The sequence below is a fragment of the Echinops telfairi genome, unplaced genomic scaffold (assembly GCF_000313985.2).
Source record: "Echinops telfairi isolate 266 unplaced genomic scaffold, ASM31398v2 ScPeMD7_41;HRSCAF=154, whole genome shotgun sequence".
NCBI lineage: Eukaryota > Metazoa > Chordata > Mammalia > Afrosoricida > Tenrecidae > Echinops > Echinops telfairi.
Window position 1 is genome coordinate 3,546,649 of NW_022103939.1, and position 23,200 is coordinate 3,569,848.

General features: G+C 39.3%; 1 protein-coding gene and 1 non-coding gene across 2 annotated transcripts; one reads left to right on the forward strand and one right to left on the reverse strand.

The window, feature by feature from the left end:
* Positions 1–3,526: 3,526 nt before the first annotated feature.
* LOC101645921 (olfactory receptor 52I2-like) lies at positions 3,527–4,504 on the reverse strand. The gene has a single exon (XM_004717485.1). It carries the CDS (start codon positions 4,502–4,504, stop codon positions 3,527–3,529), a length of 978 nt encoding a protein of 325 aa, XP_004717542.1.
* A 3,646-nt stretch (positions 4,505–8,150) lies between these two features.
* Positions 8,151–8,281, forward strand: LOC115869722. The gene has a single exon (XR_004046345.1). It is a non-coding gene; the product is annotated as a small nucleolar RNA SNORA33 (small nucleolar RNA).
* Positions 8,282–23,200: the final 14,919 nt, after the last annotated feature.

The following is a 23,200-nucleotide window of genomic DNA, read 5'->3' on the forward strand; positions in this document are numbered from 1 at the left end:
CATCTGATTAATGTGTTTTTATTTAGATTAGAATGGGTACCTTCACCTCAGGATTGAGAACAGGAATAATCCAAAGGAAAAACAAGGAATAGGATGGACAACTCATCAAACCAGTTTGTCTAAAATTGAGTCTTTGCAGTTCAAAAGGGAATTCCCATTGTTCTTGCAAATGCATATTCTCCCAGCCTGTCTCTTCTTTGACTCTGCAGAAAAAGGACTAAAGGAAGGAAAGTGTGGGGAGAAAGGCGAGAACGAGTTGCAAACTGCCTTTTTAGCATACTGTAGTCTAATGAAAGGAATTAAACCCAATCTGTGAAGGTCACCTTAGAATGCTTGCTGTGTGTAGCAAGGAGAGTTGTACAAAAACCAATTCACTACCAGTTGCACAAGTATGATGTGGGAAGATCGTGGCTAGGAACAAACTGCGAGCAGCATTTCATAATCGCTGACTTTGCCTAATAGAAGAAGGTCCAGCGTGCAAGCATTGCATGTTGTCTCCGTGATGCTGTACAGTGCGATCTGTGATGCGGTTCTCACTTGAGGGAGTGAGGAGTGGCTTGGTATTAAATTGCAAAGTAGATAACAGACAAAGACAAAAAGCAAACCAAAGCTCAAAAACCCACTGCCCTGAGTAGACGCCTACTCATAGCAACCTTCTGGAGGGTTTCAGAAACTATTCAGCCACAGGTGGGTTTGAAACACCAACCCAACAACACCTACTCCACAGTGCTACCGAGGGCTCCTAAAGTCAAAAAGCAAAGTAGCTCTAAATTACCTGTAATCAGGATTAGCAGAAGTCATGTTTCTGCTTTGGGTTTTTTGGCTCTTCACATAGGGATGCGGTAAAGCAGTCCAAAACGGTGCCAATTAAACTGTTCTACCTAGCCACATGCTTCTGAGTTGCTCCTTGAGCATTGCCAATAGAAGGGAAGAAGTTTCTGTCCGGTCCTTGCAGAGAAATGAGCTGGTCGTAGACCTGATCCTGAAATGTGTTGAGCTATATTGTAGGAGCTATATATCTGTGTGTGTATACTATTTGGGAGATTGTATATAAGGATGAGAAGTAGATGTTTATGAAAAATTAGTAGGAGTCCAAGGACTAAATCGATGGGTCCTTATTATGGTTTAATTGGAACAAATCTTGTATGGTTCATAGAAAAAGAATATTATTTGGTAATAAATCATTAGAATCTAGAATAAATGAGTCAAGTGACCTCATTTGTAATATATTACTACTGTTTTTTGGTTGGTTGAGTTTGTTTTACTATATAGAACCTGGCTCAGTTGCTATGATTACTTGCTAGAAGAATTACACTGTGTAGCCCACCTTGTTTATTTCTATGAACAAGGAGATTGAGGTTCTTAAGTGTATCAGGACCTTTTTCTCGGGGGCTTTGTTACAGTTCCCATCTAACCTATGAAAACAAGGACTGCACTTGTCTAATTCACCATCGTAGCCCCTGTCCACCATATCAACCATAGTATGTGTGTGTATATATGCATATAGATAGATAGATAGATAGATAGATAGATAGATAGATAGATAGATAGATATATAGATACTAAATCTTTGTTAAATGAGAGCTTGCATTAATATGCCTAGAGTCAAAACAAAAATAAAACTTTCTTTGGCCTCGTAGGGGCATGAAAAATGGGAGAATAATTAACTATAACCAAGTTCAAAAACTGGGAGAAAGATGGGACTTTCTACTCCCTATAAACAATTACAGTCTTAGAAACTCCTGGGGACCGTCCTGCCATGTCCCGAGGGTATCTGTGAGCCAGCATCAATTCAATGTGACCGCAAAAGCTAACTCGATGGGTCATTTATTTTACTGTGGCCTACAAAAGTGTCCTAGGAGGAGAAGAGTCAGGAAGCCGAGCCAAGGGTCGGGAACTTTCAGGACACCCTGTAGTGCCGAAAGCGGTCCCTCTGACTTCCTGGTAGGGGGGCACGTTCATGACAAGGCAGAGACAGCTTTGCCCATCCTGGTTTTGTTGCTGCATGTGTAAGTGAGTCCATTCTGGCTCGCAACGGCCCGGTAGGACATGGGGTTTCCGAGCAGACCGCCACATCTCCCAGCCTTGTTTCACTCGCTGAGAAACCAAGTGATACCTCAGCCTTGAGGGGTGAACGCAGAAAAGATGGTTTCATTCTCTTTTTCCTCCCGGTGGGACCTCAGTTTATCATATCATGTTCTTAGAGGCTGATTCCTACACTCCTGGTATTCAAGAATAGAGATATACATACTTGGTCGTTAAGCAAACCCAATATTAGCAAATGGTATGTATGTAAAATAACTAAACAGTGGCTCTATTCGAAAATGTTATCACATGGCATTATTTATGTAAGACTGACTCTTCCGTCTAATTAGGAAATTAGGAATTCATCGCTAGTTGGATATTCGACTCACATTAACAGTTTCTTACGCTTTTAATTTTAATAGTATTAGAAAATTACTTTTTATTCAGATTTTCAAATGTGCCAATGTTGAATTTATTTCTCTTCTCCGAGTATATATACCTGTAATTCGATGAAGACTGTCGGAAGACAGGAAATCGAAACTGAAAACAAATACTTGGTGTTGAGAAGAGTAAGAACAGTTTAACTTCACTATTTATGTTATTCTCTCGTCAGCCTTTCCATCCCAGAAAGCTTCATCTTAGGTCCGCCGCAAGAAGAGAGACCTGTGTGGTACTCGGTCCCTCTCCTTTCTGTATTACGATTGAGTCACAGAACGTGGGAATCGGATCCAAAGAGAAAGACACTCTAAACACCTAATGATTTAGCTCTGTTGCTTAAAAAATAAATAAACCCTGTTTATTTAAAAAATAAATAAATAGTGAACTTACTCCAAAGAGCCTGACAGTAGTAGGGTAAGTTCCAAGATGTGGAAAAGACCTACAAAACCTGAGCAATAGGCTGGACCTGGTTTCTGGAATGAATTGGACTCAAAGGTAGGACTCAACGCTCTTCGTTCCATCTTGTCATGGACCAGGGTTCTTTTGTCAACTCCCCTCACTATAAAGTGACCTTTCTCAGTGACAAGGCTCTGGAAAACTGACTTTGGGGGGGAACACATGACCCAAATTGAGTGGATTCCGTGGGCCCGAAAGCAACACCATGTATAACAGCTTCTCTTCTATCATCTCAAAAAGAAAAGGGAATTTTTAAGAAAAGCAACCAGGTGTGGGGCAGCCAAACGGTGGCTTTCTCCTGCAGAGGAACTGATAGAATATTGAGTTGGAAATACAGGTCAGAGCACACTAAGGAAAGAAAAAACTCTAAATTGATATTCTTTGCTTAGACCTAGCTCTAATTCAGATAGTAGTTGGTTAAAGCCATTAAAAGCAATGTTAGAAACCTAGAATCATTTCACTCACACTAGAAATCTAAAAGGTATGCAGCATTACTCTTAAGAGATTCATCTTAAGAATTTCTATAGCTCCAGGTTTACCAAACCAGTTCTATATAAGGCATCTTTGAAGCACACTGGAATAGCCGAGGTCTGGACAGATGTGGCGTTCATGAACCCAGATTGACATGGTCAAAGAGGTAATGCCTTAGTAAACCCCATATTCGCTCCCGTATTTGTTTGGTCCTCAGGCCATAGATGATGGGGTTTAGGGTGGGTGGGATGACCAGGTATAGATCTGCTAGCAACACTTGAGTATGCAAGGGTACTAAGTCTTTCCCTAGCCAAGCCACATAGATGGATGCCATTCCCGGTAGGTAATATAGAGCCATAACCCCCATGTGGGAACCGCATGTACTTAATGCTTTCAACTGAGCATTTTTTGAGGAAAGACCAAATACAGCCCGGAGAATCAGGTTATAGGAGGCAGCAATGAAGGCCACATCAGAGCCCACAATAATGGAAGACCCAATCAGACTGTAGAGACTGCTGGGCATCGGGTCAGCACATGCCAACTTGGCCACAGCAATGTGCTCACAGTAGGAATGGAGAATCACAGTGGAGCCACAGAAAGGAAGATGACTCACCATCCAGCTCAATGGAGTCATAAATAAGATTGCTCTGACAACGATGACCACAGCCATTCCCAACATCGTGTGCGGGGTGAGGATTCTCTGGTAGTGTAGGGGCTTGCAGATGGCTATGTAACGATCGAAAGCCATGGCCAGCAGCAGCCCAGTCTCCACCGCTGTGGCCGCATGGGCAAAATACATCTGAGTGAAACAAGCATTAAAGCTTATGTAGCTGTCTCCTGCACAGAAGATGCACACCATCTTGGGTGCTACAGAAGAAGCCATGACAATGTCCACAGCAGCCAGAACACACAGGAGCCAGTACATCGGCTCTTGTAGATTGGAATCCATCCAGATGACGGTCATAATGAGGATGTTTCCCAGCAGGGCCACGAAGTACATAGCAGTCAGCAAGATGGCCAGCCAAAGATGTGAGGACTGCAACCCTGGGACACCCACAAGGAAGAAGCTGGCAGGAGACGCCGTTGTATGGTTGTATTGTAGCCCCAGCATCATAGATAACACTTATCCTGTTAATGTATAAAGTGATGTAAAAGGAGAAAAAGAGGTCCGATCCAGAAAAACGTGTTCTTAACTAGGTAGAGTATTGGAATAGTCCAGTAATCATCTCAGTTAAGTGGACCATAGGATCAGAAAACTAATATCTGACAAAGTTAATGTGCTTCACATTCCATCCTCTTCCATCTTTACCGTACAATTTTCTATTAACCTTTCAAGGAAGTCTGTACTCTGTGTTAGCCACGCTTTCATGCCCAGGCTAAAGGACTTGTCTTAGCTTTCATAGTACTTCCAATGCTGACCTCTTGGATATAAATTGGCAATTTTAATAAATGAGCACTGCCTTTTCCCACTCTACCTATGAGGTTATTGTATGCACTTGTGTGTGTTGCTTATACCAAGTATGTGATCCACAGTTGTGGTGCACAAGTCACAAAGGATGAGAGCATTCATTAAGTTCCACAGAGTGAATGGGCTGAGGGTTTGTTTTTGTTTTTTGTCTTTTACCTTTCAATTCTCAGCTCCTGATGCTTAATCATTGTTGAGTGAGACAAAGAACTTCACGTGGATGAATATGTCACATGGTATTTTCCGTATAGTGCCTAGATAAACATAAATGAAGCATCCTTCTGATTGAAGAAATAGATGAATTCAGGAAAATAATTTGGAAGACAAAAATCACTTTCCATAGGAAACAACTTCCTGGAGATATTTATAATCTCTATCTTGACATTTCAGCCTATGTTTCCTATTGAACCAAGATTAATAAATAACTCCCAATTACAACTAATGGTTACTTTATAGAAATAACCCCAAGTGGATTTTTATGATCATTCAGTGTGTTTTATTCCATCTTCATGATAAACCATCAAGACATTCTAAACAAAATTTTAGCCTTAATAAAAGTATTTTTCTTATTTGTAAAATCAGGCAAATGTCCCTTTTATACAAGTCATAGGAACAAGTTAAAAAAAAAGATTAAAAGTTTCTTGAGTCACATAACAGGTGGTAAATTTGAGATTCAAAGTCAGTTTTCTAGCTCCAGTAATACCTGCTACCCCCAGTTGTGGCCATTCGTCCAAAGATTAATAAAGCAACAACTATGGAGGCTGGAAGGAAAATAAATTCGGAGCTTTACTCAGTCAATCTTGATGAAACATCTAATATTCTATATAGCTAGGCATTAATTTTGGTTCATGTTTGCACTTACCCATCTTCTGCCCAACTCCGATGTTACCAAATCATATAGTATGTAATAGAATGGGTCAGCCCTGAACTACCATTCCCCCCCCATGTGATGTCTCTTTAGCTTCTTTCATCCGGGGGATGGATGATTTCCATTCATTATTTCTACCTTTTCAACATTTCAATATTTTCTATTGAGCTAGGCTTAAGTGATAGATTAACTAACTACAAATAAAACTTAGGGGCTACTTTTTAGATACACTCTCCAATGGATTTTTGTGATTATTCAAGCTGTGCACAGTTCCCTAGCCATCTGACAATACCTGAAGAACCCTTCTAATGATTTCACTCAATCTTAGGAATATTGGATGAACAACTTTAAGGACAAGCTAGCTTTTCTTTCCTTAAAATACAGCATAGAAATCCTACTTATGTCTTTATATCCCACTCAAAATTTGTTGGTGGTCCCACGTCATAAAGAGGCAGAATAGCAAAGTGGCTAAGAGGATTTGTTCTAGATTCATACTTTCTAGACCAAAAATCTTACATTGTCACTTGCTAGATGTGTACTTGGGTCAAGTTACGTAAGTTATCTAACCCTTAATTTGCTGATTGGTACGATGGGAATAGTAGTCCCCACTACATAAGGATATTTTTTTAGATTTAAGTGAAAACTGTGAAAGTGCTTAGCTTAGCACATAGGTGATCAATAAAATCTACCTAATAAAAAGTTAGACTTTCCTACCTAAGCCTGTCATTTTATATCACTCCAAAGAGCATATTCGTGTCAGTGTGGTGCTAGGGCAAATATTTGAAAGTTCACCTCTGCATGTGTGAAGCTTTTGTTTTCCCATGATCCGTTGCTGAGGATGTCCTCATGGCTGCACACAGCCAGATTCTTTGTTTCATTAAACAATTTTTAAGCATTCGGCATTAAAAATTGGAAAATGAAAGACTGTCTCTGGCTCCTCAATCATTCTGTTAGAATGATTTGAGTTCTGTTAGAACGTTTGAATATGACTAGCAGATTATTTCAGTTCCTGGGAAAGATCACCAGCCACTGAATCTAAAATCAAGGTCCCAAGGATGGCTCAGACCATAGCAAATAGAATTGATCCACTCTTTCCTCAAATCTTTACCGCCCTAATGTTACATCTATAAAAACTTTAGCCTGAGCGATCATCACACCAACTTGTATTGGTTTCACAGTAGTTATATATAACTCAAGAGCTGTTTCCTAAGTGTCTGGGCGGAGAGGATGTTTATCTTACAAGGAAGCCTTAAGACAAGCCTGCCCTTAGGTTCCACTTCCTGAATCCTTCAAAGGGGCCTTCCAGTTTGAAGAGGTCCTTTATCCTTACCTTTGGATACTGCCTTCACTTACCCCTTTTTAACTTCTGGTCAAAGTTCGGATCCCTCTCTGAATAATTAGGCAAATCAGATTGATGGAATTCAGGCCTGAGAGTCCCAGCTGCAATAGATGTGTTCTCTGTTAGCCAACCACTAATCACAACGTTTCCTTGCTGCTCAGCCCTAACCGTATGACATATGTCTGTCCCTTCTGTTTGCTTCCTGGAAAATCCTACCACTAATTGACTCTATGCCTAGGCACCAAGAGCAGCCTCAGTGGGAATCTAAAAAGCCAAATTCTTTTTTTCCAATGGAGGGTTTAGTAGGATATTGTTGATTTCATTTCTTGAGATGGGCTATTAAATATATATAGTATGTTCCTTAAAGAAGAAAAACAAAACTCCATATTCCTTTTACTTCAAACCTAGTGATTTGAGTGGCTTTAAAAAAAAGTAAAAAGGAAGTAAACTTGGAATCTTTAAGTGACAATTAAACTCATCTCAAACTAAGTAAAATGATTGAGGCATGGTTGCAAACTGGTCTTTACTGAAAGAACAAAACACTCAATATGAGAAAGACTAGCATGGAACTTACTGGATAGTAAGTTGGTGAGCTCTGCGTTACAGTCAACTTAGAAAAACCTTGCTAGTAATATCACTATGCGAAACATCTTTGATGATCATGCAAAGTACACAGGAAAGATTTTTAATGAGGACAATGGTGAAGAGTGAAAAATAAATTTAGAATATTCTTAATACCACTGTATGTCTTCTAGACGTCGAAATTAAGGGTACATATCAGTGCTTAGGAGCAGAAGAACTGGAGGCACCAGAATGTCTCCTCATTCATCTCTGATCTAGAATCTTCCTTCTAGCTGCCCTGCATAAATCCCCCTTTCTTTTTGTTCACTGTTCAATCTATTCGTACTGGAACTTTTCTTGTTAAGATCAACAGTGATCCCCATTAATGATATTGCTAATTCAATGACTTCATTAGTTTACATGGCCTCTTAACATGTAACATTACTGCCCCCTTCCTCCTTTTTCAGTTAATTGTTAAAAATATTTTTCTTGAAATATAGCATACATCGTGTAAAATGCACAAATCTAAGCCAGCCATTCTACTTACCTGAATGTGTTTCTGCACGAATTTTTTTAAAAGCTGGCAATAATAGTAAAGCAATATTATGAGCCTTACGAATAATTGAGGTCATTAAGGTCGCTGAAAGTAGCCACAGTTAATTTTTATGACAAGAGACTTTAAAATTACTGTAATGGATGCGATCAGAATCTACGTTGTTCTAAGCAAACTCTTTGTTTATAGAGGGGAAAACACAGATCTCAGCTCTATAGTTTAATCCATTTTTATAATTAATATATGTAAGTTATAGCCACTACCCAGATCAACATGCAGCCTTCCTGCTTCCTGATAGTTGAGGTACACAGCTCTTTAACGTGCTCTGCCCACGCTTTCCTAAGACCCATTCCCAACCCAGTACTTGACTCTACCTTCACCCTTGCAGACACATTTACACGGAGGCCTGGAACATCAATTACTGAAGACAAACAGAAAAAAGTAGCTTTACTAGCCCTAGGATTTGTATGGGAATGGATACATAATCTAAATTAAAATGTCTCAAAGGTAAATGCACTAATGCATAACTACTTTGAATAGAGCCTTTCTGTTTACAATGATGATAACTCTGTGCTCCTGAGAGTCTCCTTTCCCCCAGCCAAACATACTCACAGTCAGCCTTACTGCTGTTTGTTTGTTTGTTTGTTTGTTTGTTTGTTTGTTTCTCCTACCCCTCCTCAGACCCTGAAAGCTGGCTCCCCACCATCCTAAAGATAAACACCGGCTTTGAATCAAAGTAAATAAAAATGTATTGCATGTCCTTCTCCCAGATCCCACTTCTTTTATTTTCAAAGGAATGTCTTGTCAGCAAAACCCACCAGACCTGACCAAGATTTTACTGTGAGATAGGAGTTTATATTCTCCTTTCTTGGTGACCCTTGCTTGAGACTCCACTAGCCTGACACTCAATCTCCATGGCATTTACCTACATCTCCGAAGTTTTCTTTATTCAACTGTTTCTGATGCATCTATGCCTGGCAGTTCACATTCCTTTCACTCAAAAGAAAGTAGGATTTATACAGAACCCTCCAGAAGGAGTAGAAGATAGGTTGACTTGGTGTCGAAGATGAGCAACAAAGACCCAAGGAGAAGAGTATTGTCATTTTCAAATCCCTCCCACTGTGAAGCCTCTTCCTCATTAGATTCTCCATCTTCCTGCCCTTTCCCTAGACACCCCGGTTTCCTTTGGTCTCTGCCAAGAAGCTAGAGATTGTAATTGCTCCCGAGACTGGCTGTTCTCTTTGTCCCAGCCCCTGGGGCCTCCTGCAACGCAGATGGTTAATGGATGAAAAGTCTTTTGTTTTTTCAAGTCCTCAGAACACATGTAGAATTATAATTAAGTCCATAGCGTGCTTGGGGGGGGGGGAGCCCAATATTAGTTAGATCGATGAAAGTTCTCTTGGGTACCCTGCTAAGTTTCTTTCCAAGTTATCTCTAAATTCTCACAGCCTTTATAAGTCCCATTCTATATTTTACAGATGGAGCATCAGTACATAGACAATCAAAAAGCTAATCGGCCAGAGAGTCAGGATTCGAGTTAGAGCAGCCATAATTAATTTATGCTTTGTTGTAGAACTAGCGGCACTGATAGCAAATCTCTCAAAGTCCACTTCACAGTTCAGTTTCTCATTTTGCCTGAAGACCAGCAGGCTTCACTTATTAAATATTTCTTAAGAAAAGATACTAAGTGCCACTATTTGAACAAAAAAAGGGAAAGGGGATGTAGTGAAAGCCAGTTCAGCAGGAGTTAACCTTTGCAAATTATGGAAAGGGCATAGGCTTTAACAGAAAATTATAAAAGACAAAAGTATTTCCTGAGTAGAGAAATAAAGAATAAACCAGACAAGGGTGCAGGACACTTGAAAGAAAGTTTAAAAAATTAAAATTAGGCAAGAAGAGAACATATGGCCACATTTTAGTAGAACAAGGGTTTCAGGAGGAGGTGGGTACAGTTGGGGAGCGGAGGTGGGGGCGGGTGGGGGGTGGGAGATAAAAGGGAACGATGTCAAGGAGTCCAGGAAGAAAAAGAATGGAAACTGATTGCGGTAACAATTCCACAATTCTGCTTGACATTATTGGACTAAGGAATGATATGATATATGTATTACCTCTCAATTAGTAATATTTTTAAAGGTTATGACTTAACAGGACATCATCATGGGATAGGAATGAAGCTGAAAGCAAAAATCCAACAGGCAGAATATAAAGTTCCTTGTTTTAATGACAATGGATATAGAAATATGAAAAATCAAGAGAAATGCTAAATGTTCTCAGTTCCTCAAATCTTCAGTGGAAACGTGCAGTTGCTAGTGATGTGAATGGTACAAGAGCGGCAGTTGCATATCTGAGAGGGATTCTGTGCTCTCCTCAGCCTGACAGGACATACCTAGTGACTGGTGGCTTTAAGTTCAATTGCTCAGGCTCAGAATCTACTGGACACCACTCTATCACTTGGTTATACTGTGGTGGCTTTTGTGTTGCTATGATGTTGGAAGATATACCACCAGTATTTCAAATACCGGAAGGTTATCCATGGAGAACGGATTTCAGTGGAGCTTCCAGACGAAGAAGAATGACGTAAAGATACATTTCTTAAACAAAAATTTACTAATGAAGCCCTTACAATGTCAGTGGAACCTTGTCTGATATACTGCCAGAATATGAGCACTTCATGTTGGAAAGCAATCGAATTACAACTGGGAAAGAGTAGTCTTCTCAAAGTAGAGTCAACCTGAACGACGGGGTTTGAGCAAAGTTCTGAGACTTTCATTTGTCATGTGGCATAACTCAAAATGAGAAAAATAACTGCAAACATCCATTAATAATAGCATGGAATGTACAAAGCATGAATCTAGAAAATTTGAATATTGAAAATGAATTAAGTGCATAAAGATCAATATCTCAGGCATTAGTGAACGTGAATGGATTAGTAGTGGCCATTTTGACACTTATACAATCAACTATGCTAGGAATCACAAATTGAAAAGCATTTCCATATCATTAATCATCAAAATGAGCATTTTAAGTTCTATCATGAAATAGAATGCTATCCGTGATAAAATAATATCTATATGCTTACAAGAAATATCATTTAATTCAATTTTTCAAATTTCCACATCAACTATTAATGCAAAAGGTGAGGAGATTAAAGTTTTACCAGCTTCTGCATTCTGAAATTGATCAAAAATGCAATAAATATCCATTGATAATCACTGGTGATTGGAATGTGAAAGTTGAATACAGAAGAATCAGTAGTTGGAAAATACATCTTTAGTGATAGAAACAACACTTGAAATCATGGGTTAGAATTTTGCAAGTCCAACAACTTATTCATTGCAAATATCTTTTGTTAACAACATAAACCATGAATGTTAATGGAACTGACCAGGTTAATACACAGAAATCAAATTGACTACATCTATGGAAAGATGTTAAATATCATCAGTCAGAACAAGGCTGGGGGACAATTGCAGAACAAACTTCAATTGTTCATATGCAAATGCAAGTGGAAGCTGAAGAAAATTCAAGCAAATCCATGAGAGACCAAATATTCCCTTGAATATATACAATCTGAATTAAAAGATTGTCTCAGGAATACATATTATGCACTAAACACTAATGACCAGATGAATAGTGGAACAGTATCAGGGACATCACAGCAAAGAAAGCAAGCAATCATTAAAAGGAAAATAAAATATCAAAATGAATATCAGAAAATAATTTGAAGATTTATTTTGAACATAGGGTAGCTAAAGGAATGGGGGAAAATGATTGAGTTTAAAAGCTGGATGTATATTTAAGGTCAGTAGGTACATGAAAGCCAAGATAGATAACCCTTCAGAAACAGTAACAGGAGTAATGGTTCCCTGAGATTACAGGAATTTAGGAGGATGGGGGAATAGGTGGCTGGAATTGATATGCAGGAGTTCAAGAAGAAAAATGTTTTGAAACTGATTGTGGTGGCAATTGTATAGTACTGCTTGATGTGATTGAATTATTAAATGTTACGATATCTTTAAGAGCTCCCAATAAAATGATTAATTTTTTTATTTCAATGAGTGACTTGAGAAAGCAAAGTGAGAGTCTAATAAAATGTGCAGAGACCAAGAATTAAGATTTAAAAGGGAAGAACATGCTCAGAATTTCTCAAACTGGAAGAATTAAAGAAAAAATTCAAGCCTTGAGTTGAAATTTTATCAATGAGCAATATATTGAATGATGCAGGAAGCATGGAAAGTGGAAGCAATACATAGAGTCACTTTATCAAAATATTTGGTCTACAGTCAACCACTTCAAGAAGTAGTATATGATCAAGGACTGATGGATTGAAGGAAAAGAATCCAAATTAGATTGAAGATGTTAGCAAAAGAAAAATCTCCAGGAATTAGTGATCAATTGAAATGCATTTCAATAAATGCATGCAGTACTGTAACTGTTCAATCATCTATGCCAAAAAATGTGAAAGTCACCTACTGACCAACTCATTAGATAATATCCAAATTTTTGCCTACTGTGAAAATAGGTCAACTAATATGTTTGTGTACATTAGCAAACAATAACATTAAAATCACATACAAGTAAAATTTTGCTGAAGGTAATTTTTAAATGATTGTACATCTATGAGGAACTGTCAGAAATTCAAGCTGGATTTTGAAGAGGGCATGGAACAAGAGATATCATTGCTCACATGGATTCGGGGCTGAAAAAGAATACCTCCGTTTTACTGACTATGCCAAGCACTCTACTATGTGGATTATAAATTGTGGATAAAAGGGCCATGTTGACATGTGGTCAACATTTTAAGGCTAAAAACACATACAACAAACATAAAACAACAAAACACACATAAATATTGACCTGGCTTTTTAACTTTCAGGAAAAATGTCCAAATCCAGTCTCTTCCCCTCTCACTACACTATAATTTAGCCCAGTGTTTCCCAAAGTAGGCATCCCACCCCTGGGGGGAGGGGAGGACTGAAACAATCCAGAGGGGTTGCGAAGGCAGATGTTTACACTTTCTTCTGGATGACAGGCTACAGCACAAAAACTGAGTTGCCAGGAGGATGCTGAGTAATTTTTTTTTTCCTGTGAAGGGGGCAATAGGTCAAATAAGTTTGGGGACCTATTTAGCCCAAGGGGGAGGATGAAACATTTAAAAACAGATGAAAGTCTAGCTTCAGGAACACATATGTCAAGCAGATTTATTAAGATTACATACACTATTTGATGTAGGACTTTCAGTTCCTAAAAGTCTTCTGCCCCAAATATTGCTGAGATATTTCAGAAGACAGGAGCAGATTAATAATCAAGATAAGCATGGTCTTACTTGTGCTTATTTATAAATCTGTAAGTAATTTCACATGAGAATCATTAGCTACTGAGATGAAGCATTACAAAAAATCCTTTTTTGTAGTATTTAAGGATATGTTTGCCTGGAATCATGTATACATTGGAGATGTATTTCTTTTCATTCCCCACCCATTGGAGGCTGTCCATTTTTAGTGGTAGCCAGCCTACCCAATAACAGATTTTCAGACTGAGTATTTGATCTATTCTCCACTTGCCAGACATTATTGGTTAACATATCCTCTCAGTTTGTAAAGTAAAAGTATTATAACAACGTGTCATTTAAACAAAAGGATCCTTTATCTTTTAACCAGCCCCTACAAAACCTCAGTTTCCTCATTTGTAGATTGAAAATATTTTGTAATACATTTTCTGGTTTACTTTAAGAAATAAGAGTGCAACATGGAAGAGTATCATATTGCCTAGCATAAAGTAAGTGTTCAATAACCATTCATCATGATTATTTATCAAAAGGATCTTTGCTACAAACAGAATACTATATGTAGTTTCTGAAGATAATTAAAATTTTGTGTGCTTTGAAAATTATCCTGATTTGCCTTGTTATTCTGTAGGATCACTATGAGTCAGAATACACTTGATAGCAGTGAGTTATCTTATTTTTATTCAAAATATTCCCACACCTGTAGTGTAAATATCACCTGGGAGCTTGTTAAAGTATCTAGAAATTTAAGTTCTTTCCCAGATCTACTTAATCAGATTTTGCATTTTAATAAGACCTCCCAGATGAATTATATGCACAGCAACATTTAAGGCTCATCATTATAGACCATAAGGAGCCTTGATGATAATAATGGTTAAACGTTGAACTGCTAACCACAAGGTCATCAGTTCAAACCCACTAGTCACTCTCAGGAGACTGATCAGGCAAATATTCTAAAATGGATTGTGGTGATGATTGTACAACTCCTCGATGTGATCGAACTATTGAATTGTATATGTGAATTATATGTCAATTAAACTGTTTTAAATAGATTTACAGCCTCAGAAACCCTAGATAGGATCTCTGTGGGTGGAAATTGACTTGATAGCAGTGAGATTGCACAGCATAGGAGTGCTGTTGATGCAGTGATGTAAGATTCAGCTGCTGAGAGGGAGGGCAGCAGTATAAAACAAATCGATGACTGTGGAAAAAGGATGTAGCGGTCTGCTTCTGTACAGATTTAGAGCCTTGGACAGACACCCTACGGGACAGTTCAACTCTGTCCCATAAGGTCACTATAAGTCGGCATTCACTTACAGTTTTTTTTCCAAGCAGCATAATAGAAGCAATGGGTTTAGAGTATTATAGACCATTATTAACCAACCATTACTGATCGTTGCTGCAAGAATTAGGATGGTGGCATTAAGTCCTAGAACACAGCCAACAAAATTTAGAGGCTGGTAATGTAGTTGGTAAGGCGACATATAGATACATATTTACAAACTAATGTCGTGCCTGTTGGATCAGGTTTATAGTCTTTTCAGAAACAGAAATCCATCCCTCAAACTGGTCTAGGACATGTATTGGACAGTTGAAGAAAGTGGAACTATGAAAGAAAGATGTCCACTAGTGCCCATGTTAGGCAACAGTGGCAATCTGGGACAGCCTGCATGCAAGCACTGAAATCTCAGAAATGATTATGTTGCTGGGTCTCAGATACTAAGTGAGCAACCACTCAAAAAAAAAAAAAAAAACCTCACTGTCATCAAACCAATGCTGACTCATAGCAACCTGCTATAGGTCTCTGAGACTATAACTGTTGCAAGCGTAGAAAGCCCAGTCTCTCTCCCATGGAACTGCTGGTGGTTTCAAACTCCCAACACGTAACCACTATACCACCAGGGCTCTTTCATACAACCACTAGGCAAAAACTTTATTTGGATGTGCCGCCTAAGCATAAAAGCAAGTATCAGGTTTATATGTGTAGATGTGTTTATGTGTGCACACCTTTATGCATTCAAGTAAGTATTAATACAACCTCTTATTCTAATCTCACAACGCTTTTAGCTTGAGCTAGTTTTTATGAAGAAGCCCTAATATCCCAACAGCTCAGCTACTAACCAGAAGGTTATCAGTTCGAACCCACCAAGCCACAGGAAAAAGACCTGACGAGCTACGTCCATAAAGATATGACAAGTCAACTCAAGGGCACCTAAAACAACAGGGTTGTCATTAGGCTCCTGTGCTCATATCAGCACCCTCCAAGGGAAGAATTTCACTTTATGCTTTGAAGGGGCAGACTCAATACCACCTACAGAAAGCCTACAAAAATCCACATGAAAATGTATGTTTATCATGAAAAAATGCACCAGAATTGTCCAAGCAGCAGAATAATCTCCTTAGAGCTCTGTCAGTTTAATGAGACTCTTGAGGTTATCGTTCAGATAGGACACATCAATTACCTGAGGTATATGGCTTTCTGCCATGAGGATCTATTACTTCTAGCTCCCTCCATGCATCCTTCTTTATGGTTTCCATGATTAGAAAGTTAACAATTTTTGGAATACAATTGTTTTTGTTAAAAAACAAATATGACAAAATAATAATTTATAAATTATCAAGGGCTTATAAGGGAGGAGGGAGGGGGGAAACAGGGCCTGATGCCAGGGGCTTAAGTGGAGAGCAAATGTTTTGAGAATGATGAGGGCAATGAATGTACAAATGTGCTTTACACAATTGATGTATGTGTGGATTGTGATAAGAGTCGTATGAGCCCCTAATAAAACGATTTAAAAAAAAAGAAAAAGAAAAACCTTCAAAAGCTTAAAAAAAAAATTTCAATGAGCATTCACTTTTTTCCTAAATTTATCTGCTGCTCATATTTTAAATTGGATAGTGGTTTTGACTTATGTGTGTCTGAATAATGAGATTAAATATTGAGACAGTGAAATGTTTGTTGTATCATCCGTTTATGGATTTGTGTGTTTATTTCTTTCTCGTTGTACTTATCTATATTTATGTTCTTATCTGGGGTTTGTATGTCTTTATTTATCCCCAGTATTCACTGGAGAAGTGCTAGCAGTGCAGTAGTGAATTGCTGGGCTGCTAGCCAAAAGGTCAGCCTTGAAAATCCACCAGCCACATCATGGGACAGACAACCTATCTGCTCCCGTAAATATTACAGTCAAGGAAAGCCTATGGGACAATTCTGCTCCATCCTGTTGTTAGGAGTCAGAATCAACTCAACAGCAAAATGAAAATATTAATTATACTTTGCAATTATATTCCTACTTACTTTATGTTTGCATAAAGAAAACGATCCTTATGAGCATGGTAACCACAATAAAAGGGTTCATACTACCATTATGGAAAGATGGCGAATTTATTCCCTTCACCTACCCCCCAAGTCCCTAGGAATTTGGGAATAAAACTTCAGAAGATATGTTGATTTCCTACAGAATTCATATATAATCCTGTGAGAGTTAAGGTTTATTGTGCCAACCAGGCCGATAAACATATGTAGGATTAACTGAAGGGAGGAGAGATAAATGGCTCAGCGAGCCTTGCCTTTCTTGTTCTCTGGTCTCTTGTTCTCTGATGGTCAGACTAGTGTTCAGCTGCCTTACCTAGTTCTTTGCCTCAGCTGGCAAGGCTCACTTCCTGCGAGACATCCTTGAGGAGAAGCCACATGGACCTACCCTGATGCAGCCCTGGGTGCTGGAGAAGCCATGTGGAAACCCCTTCTAGTGTTAAGATGCTTACATGCTCACTGATTTGGCTTTCCTCCTGCATTCGGCATTATTGCGTGTGTTTTGTGAGCTTAAGGAGAACATTGTACATCTGTGTCAGACATATGGGCTAATGTTGGACTTATTGGCTTGGGTTGGACTGGCTTGGGATGCTTTCTTAATGTACACTTACCTTTTATATAAAACTCTCTCTTATATACATATGAGTTTTGAAAGTTAAAAGTACTCTTCCCCAATCGGATGGAATCTATGGGTTTAACAATTAAGGAATGAATGTTTGGCCCTACTTATTCCACTCCCAATAATCCAATTAATAAATTTGTGATTATGTTCATGACATTTTAAAATAAATTCCCTGCTGACAGCTGGTACACTGGTTGACAGTCCTTTTCTTCCCAACACATATTACTTAGAACAGCCTATATTATATTGTGGTTATAAACCCAAGGGAGTCCCCAGGTTACAGACACCTGCTTTAGGAGCAACTTCTATTTGCCTATTAATGTCATGTAAATTTGCCCTCACTTTTAAAGGATTGAACCAGCCCTTACTAACAACAAACCAGTCATCATAATCACCTTCACTTGTGCATGTGCAACTTTTGAATCACTAAAGAGGATTCAATCATTTTTCTTGCACAAAATTAACTGCCATTGAGTCGATTCTGACTCATGGCTACTCTCTAGACAGAGTAGAACTACCCCATGGGTTTCCTAGGCTGTAATTTTTTAGAGGAGTAGAAAGCCTCATCTTTCTCCCAGAGTGGCTGATGGTTTCAAACCTTTGACCTTGCTGCCCAACTACTAATCCACTACATCACCAGGGCTCCTCTCTTACACTAAAGCAAGACTAAATTTAAAACTATATGCACCTCATCCAAATTACCTACAAATTCTTTACAAACACAATTAAGAACTGATCTCATTCCTAACCCAGGATCTGCCTGTACTCCAAACTCCCCATGGCTTGAAACAAAGATTTTCTTTGTATTCTTCTTATGGCTGAGGCTCTTTTTCTACATTGTCATTCTCACTCCAATGTCCAGGCTAACACACGAGTCACAATATCAGACCTTTAGTGGCAAAGAGAACCGAGAGCACTGGAGGGATTTTTATTAGAAATTGACATGACTTAGAGGCATCAGGCGTCACTTCTGCGCACAACATTGGCCAGAACTGGTCATGTGGCCTGCATAAAAATGTGTCTGACAGTTGGCAAAAAATTTAGTGACCAATACTAATGAGTTTCATACAAAAGAAAACAATGTTGTCACAGCCAAAACTAATGGGAAACTCAGAATTCAAACTAATTATTTCTAAGAATATCAAGGATAATTACATTATTTGTCCAAACAACCACTATGAGCTGACCAAATACATTTATGTCAACTGTTTTTCTCTAGATTATGTTTATTTTAACACTGAAAATCATGGGATCATTTTTCTCAACTGATTATCATGTAATATTTTTTCCTTCTCATGTGAGAAGGGAAAAGATACTGAAGTTATTTAATAAAGAGGAATTGTTCTATCTCAAAATTTCAAGGAAGTATTATATCATTTTCTCCAAAGGTTGCACCATTTTACAGTCTCACCAGCAGTGTATGATGGTTCTAGTTTCTCCACACAGTTGCCAACAGTGTGGCACAGCCCAAAGACCAGGGCACTTCACAAGCCCATTATTAAAATAATAAAATGAAAACGCTTTCAATCCCAGGCTGTGTTCCTTTCTGTAACTTTAAATGCAAGCCACCAGAAACCTGGTCCATTAACATAGCATTAACATAACAAGAAAGCAGAACTCAGACCCCCAGAGCACAGCCTAGGATTTTAACATAACAAAATAGGAAAAGCCAAAGGGAGCTGAAGGCCATAGTCCAAGCCAGAAACTGGCTCTACCAGTTTTAGGCTCCACAGAAAGTCTTTTTTTAAAATTGTAAACTGTGGCCAGACAGTCCAGACCAGACCTGTGCCAACATTTCAGGTCTGCCCCAACCCAGCCCAGTGACATCCTTACAGTCTCCAGCCTCAGCCCACCTTCTGAGGTCTCCACCACCACCAGTCAGCCACTAAGTTGCCGTGGCACCTTGTCTACACAGTAGTCTGACCCACCACCATGGTAGGCCACAGGTGGTCCCTAAAACCACTCTTACCAGCCTCACAGAGAAAGATTTTAGGGCCCCTCAGTCTCACAGGAATATGGTTTCTCCAAAATTACATGCAGACAGTAACCTACCTCAATACCACAAGAACACAAGTAAAACAAAACACAACAGCAGAGGGAGACCTAAACCTAATGACTCGCATAGAAGAAGCAGATGTTGACCTGCCACTAAAAGAAATCTTCTGAATGATGCCTGGAGTAATACAGGATATGAGGGAAGCAACACAGAATAAGGAAGGAATGATACAGGAGATGAAGTTCACGAGAGAGGGGGTAAAATCCATTCATCAAAGAGAAATGCAAGAACTAAAGAAGCAAAACACAAGATCACAGACCACACCAACAGACTAGAATAGGCAAAGAATCGTACCAGTGATCTCCAGCCAACTTCCACAAACAGGAAAGACAGTCACAGAAGAAAATCAAAGAGGCAGAAGAAAACCTGAGAACAATGACAGATGCTATGAATAGGAACAATATTCAAATAATTGGTCTACCAGAACAAGACACACGAAGAAGTCGACAGCTAAAGTGGGGAGAGAATTCCTGGAAGCAAATATCCCCACCTTAATGAATTTGATACAATATTCATACAGGAAGCAGAGATGACACCAATTAGACTAAACCACAGGAAGAATTTACCATGATACATAATAGCTAAATTATCCAACTTCCAGGAAAAAGAGAAAATCTTAAGAGCAACAAGAAAAAAAAAAAAAGAATTTACCATGATACATAATAGCTAAATTATCCAACTTCCAGGAAAAAGAGAAAATCTTAAGAGCAGCAAGGGAAAAAAAGGCAGTCACATGCAATGGTGCTCAGGTAACAATATATTCAGACCTATAAGCAGATACCATGAAGAGGAGGCAAGAGTGGAGTAACATCTTCCAAAACATCTGAAAGAAAAAAATGCCAACCTGAGAATCCTCCACCCTCCCAAACTATCTATTAAGACAGACAGTGAAGTAAGAGTCTTCCAGGACAAGGAAAACTCAAAGAATACACCACAAGACACCCAACCCTGTGGAAAATCCTTGATGACTCACTGTAGTCAGAAGACCAACAACCACCAAACACAAGCAAGAGACCACCATACAGCACAACTCCAACCAGAAGTCAACATGCTGAAAACAACTACCAAGATAACATTGCCTCAGGGGGGAAAGAAGGCAAGAATGAAGCCCCCACAAATAAACACAGCACACTGAAATGAAGGGAGATAGGAAAACACCCAACACAAAAGGTATGAAAAGGCAGCAATGAATCCACTGATGGTGGTAATAACTCTGAATGTCAATGCCCTGAACTCGCCCATTAAAAGAAAACAGTCAGCAGTCTGGCTCAGAAAACATAACTGAACCTCTAGAACTCTCTATCCAAATGCAAAAATATTCACATTCATTTCAATTGCACATGGCTCATTTTCTAAAATAAACCACATGCTGGGACACAAGTCAAGCCTGAGTAAGTTTAAACACATTGAGATCACTCAGACATCCCTCTCAGACCACCACACCATAAAGCTGGAGATAAATAAAATGATGACCAGAAAAATAAGGGCAAACAATTGGAGGATGAATAACTATCTTCTGCAACATGAATGGGTACTGACCCAGATTAGAGAGGAAAATACGAAGTTCCTAGAAATTAATGAGAATGAGAATACAACATACCCAAACCTATGGGATACAGCAAAAGCAGTTATCAGAGGAAGTTTGATAGCGATTAATGCATATATGAAAAGTGAAATCAAACAAGAAAAATAGAGAGTGAAGGACTAGGCCTCATACTGGCACACCAAAAGCCTTGAGGATGACATCCCTGCATGGAGCTGCTAAGGAACTTAGAGGACCTTAGGGCTGGCAACATCTCAAGACATGATGTCCTCTCACTGGAGCATACTGTGACAGTGGGGTGAACCAAGAAGGGAACATAAGAGATCAGCACAGGGAGAAAATCCAATCCACAAAGCACCCAATGAGCCCCAAAAATAGATTTCAGACTAGGAGGAACAGTTCCCAGAACCCTCAGAACCGGTGGGGAGATAGTCATAAGGGTCAGTGGACAGACCTGGAATTATGCAGGCTTTTTCATTTTTGTTTTCTCCTTTTCTTTAATCTTTTGTTTTCTTTCTGTTTTGTCTCTGTTATTGTTGTTTTGCCTACCTATATAAGATAGGCAAGGGAAGCAAGCCCAAGGAGAAGCAAAGGGACCAACAATTTCGGAGGAATTTGGGTGGAGGAGGAGGAGGCTGGGGAAGGCAGCAGTGAACAAACACTGCCATAGACAAGGGAACAACGAGGGAATTAAAATCGGCAATGAGGAGGAGGATGTAGAGATCCTGGTGGTGTTGGAGCAACAGCAATCTAGCTGAAAGAAATTACTAAGAGGCAGAAAAAGGCAAGCATGATAGTGATGCAAGAGGAAGGTAAAAGGAAACAGAATAGATCCAGGAAGCAAAGCTATGGATATAGGTATAAACATAAGTGTGTACTTATGTAAATATATTAATTCATAAAAATAGAGGTATTGGCCTATGTACATATATTTATATGGCAATACACTGAGGAAATGGATGGACTTTGAGCCTCTGATCAATCTCTTCCTCAATGCAAGAACACTTTGTTCTAACAACCTGGCAGTCTGTGATGCTAACCCTCCCAACACTATGGGTTGGGAAGGGTTGAAGACAAAATGGGTGCATAAGCAAATGTGGTGAAGAAAGCTGGTGGTACCCAGCTATCAAAAGATATGGGGTCTTAAAGGATTGGAGCTAAACAAGTGGCCATCTAGCAGAGAAGCAACAAGCCCACATAGAAGAAGCACACTAGCCTGTGTGATCATGAGGTGGCCACAGGATCAGGTAACAGGCATCAGAAGACCCAAAGCAAAAAACATATTGTTGAGAATGAGGGGAGTTCTGAGCAGAGACCCAAAACCCATCTATAGACAATAGGACATCCCCTGACAGAAGGGTCACAAGGGAGGGATGAGTCAACCAGGGTGCAGTGTAGCACCAATGAAACACACAATAGTCCTCTGGCTCTTTGAGCCTTCCTCACCACCACCCCTATCCGCCCACCCCCCGCACTATCATGACCCCAGTCCTGCCCTTCAGTTCTGGCTAGACTGGAGCATGTACACTGGGACAGATAAGGGCTCATGACACATAAAATCCAGGTCAGATAAACTCAGGAACAGAAATGGGAATAGCGATCAATATCAGGAGGGTAGGGGGAAGGTATGGGGGAGAAAAAGTGGGGAACCGATGGAAATGATCGATGCATAACCCCTGCCCCCTTCTGTGGGGGGTGAACAACAGAAACATGGGCAAAGGGAGACATGGGTCAGTGTAAGGTATGAAAATAATAATAATTTATAGTTTATTATGGGTTCACGAGGGTGGGAGGGTGGAAGAAGGAAGGAAAAAAGAGAAGCTGATACCAAGGGCTTAATAGAAAGTAAATGTTTAGAAAATGGTGATGTCAACCTATGTACAAATATGCTTGGTACAACTGATGTATGGATTATTATAAAAGCTGTCAGAACCACCAATAAAATGATCTTTAAAAAAGGGGTGGGGCAGGTTTTCTACCAATTGATGCCCTCTCCACATTGTGTTAGACCGGGTTGACTAGAGAAACAAATTCATTGACACTCATATGTGTAAGTGAGAGTTTTATATAAAGAGCAATAGTATGTTGAGAAAACATCCCAGCCCAATCCAGATTGTCTGTAAGTCTGATATTATCCCATATGTCTGATATTAGTCCATAAATGGTTCAACTCCACACTGTTGCCCTTTCACTGTACTCTTCCAGA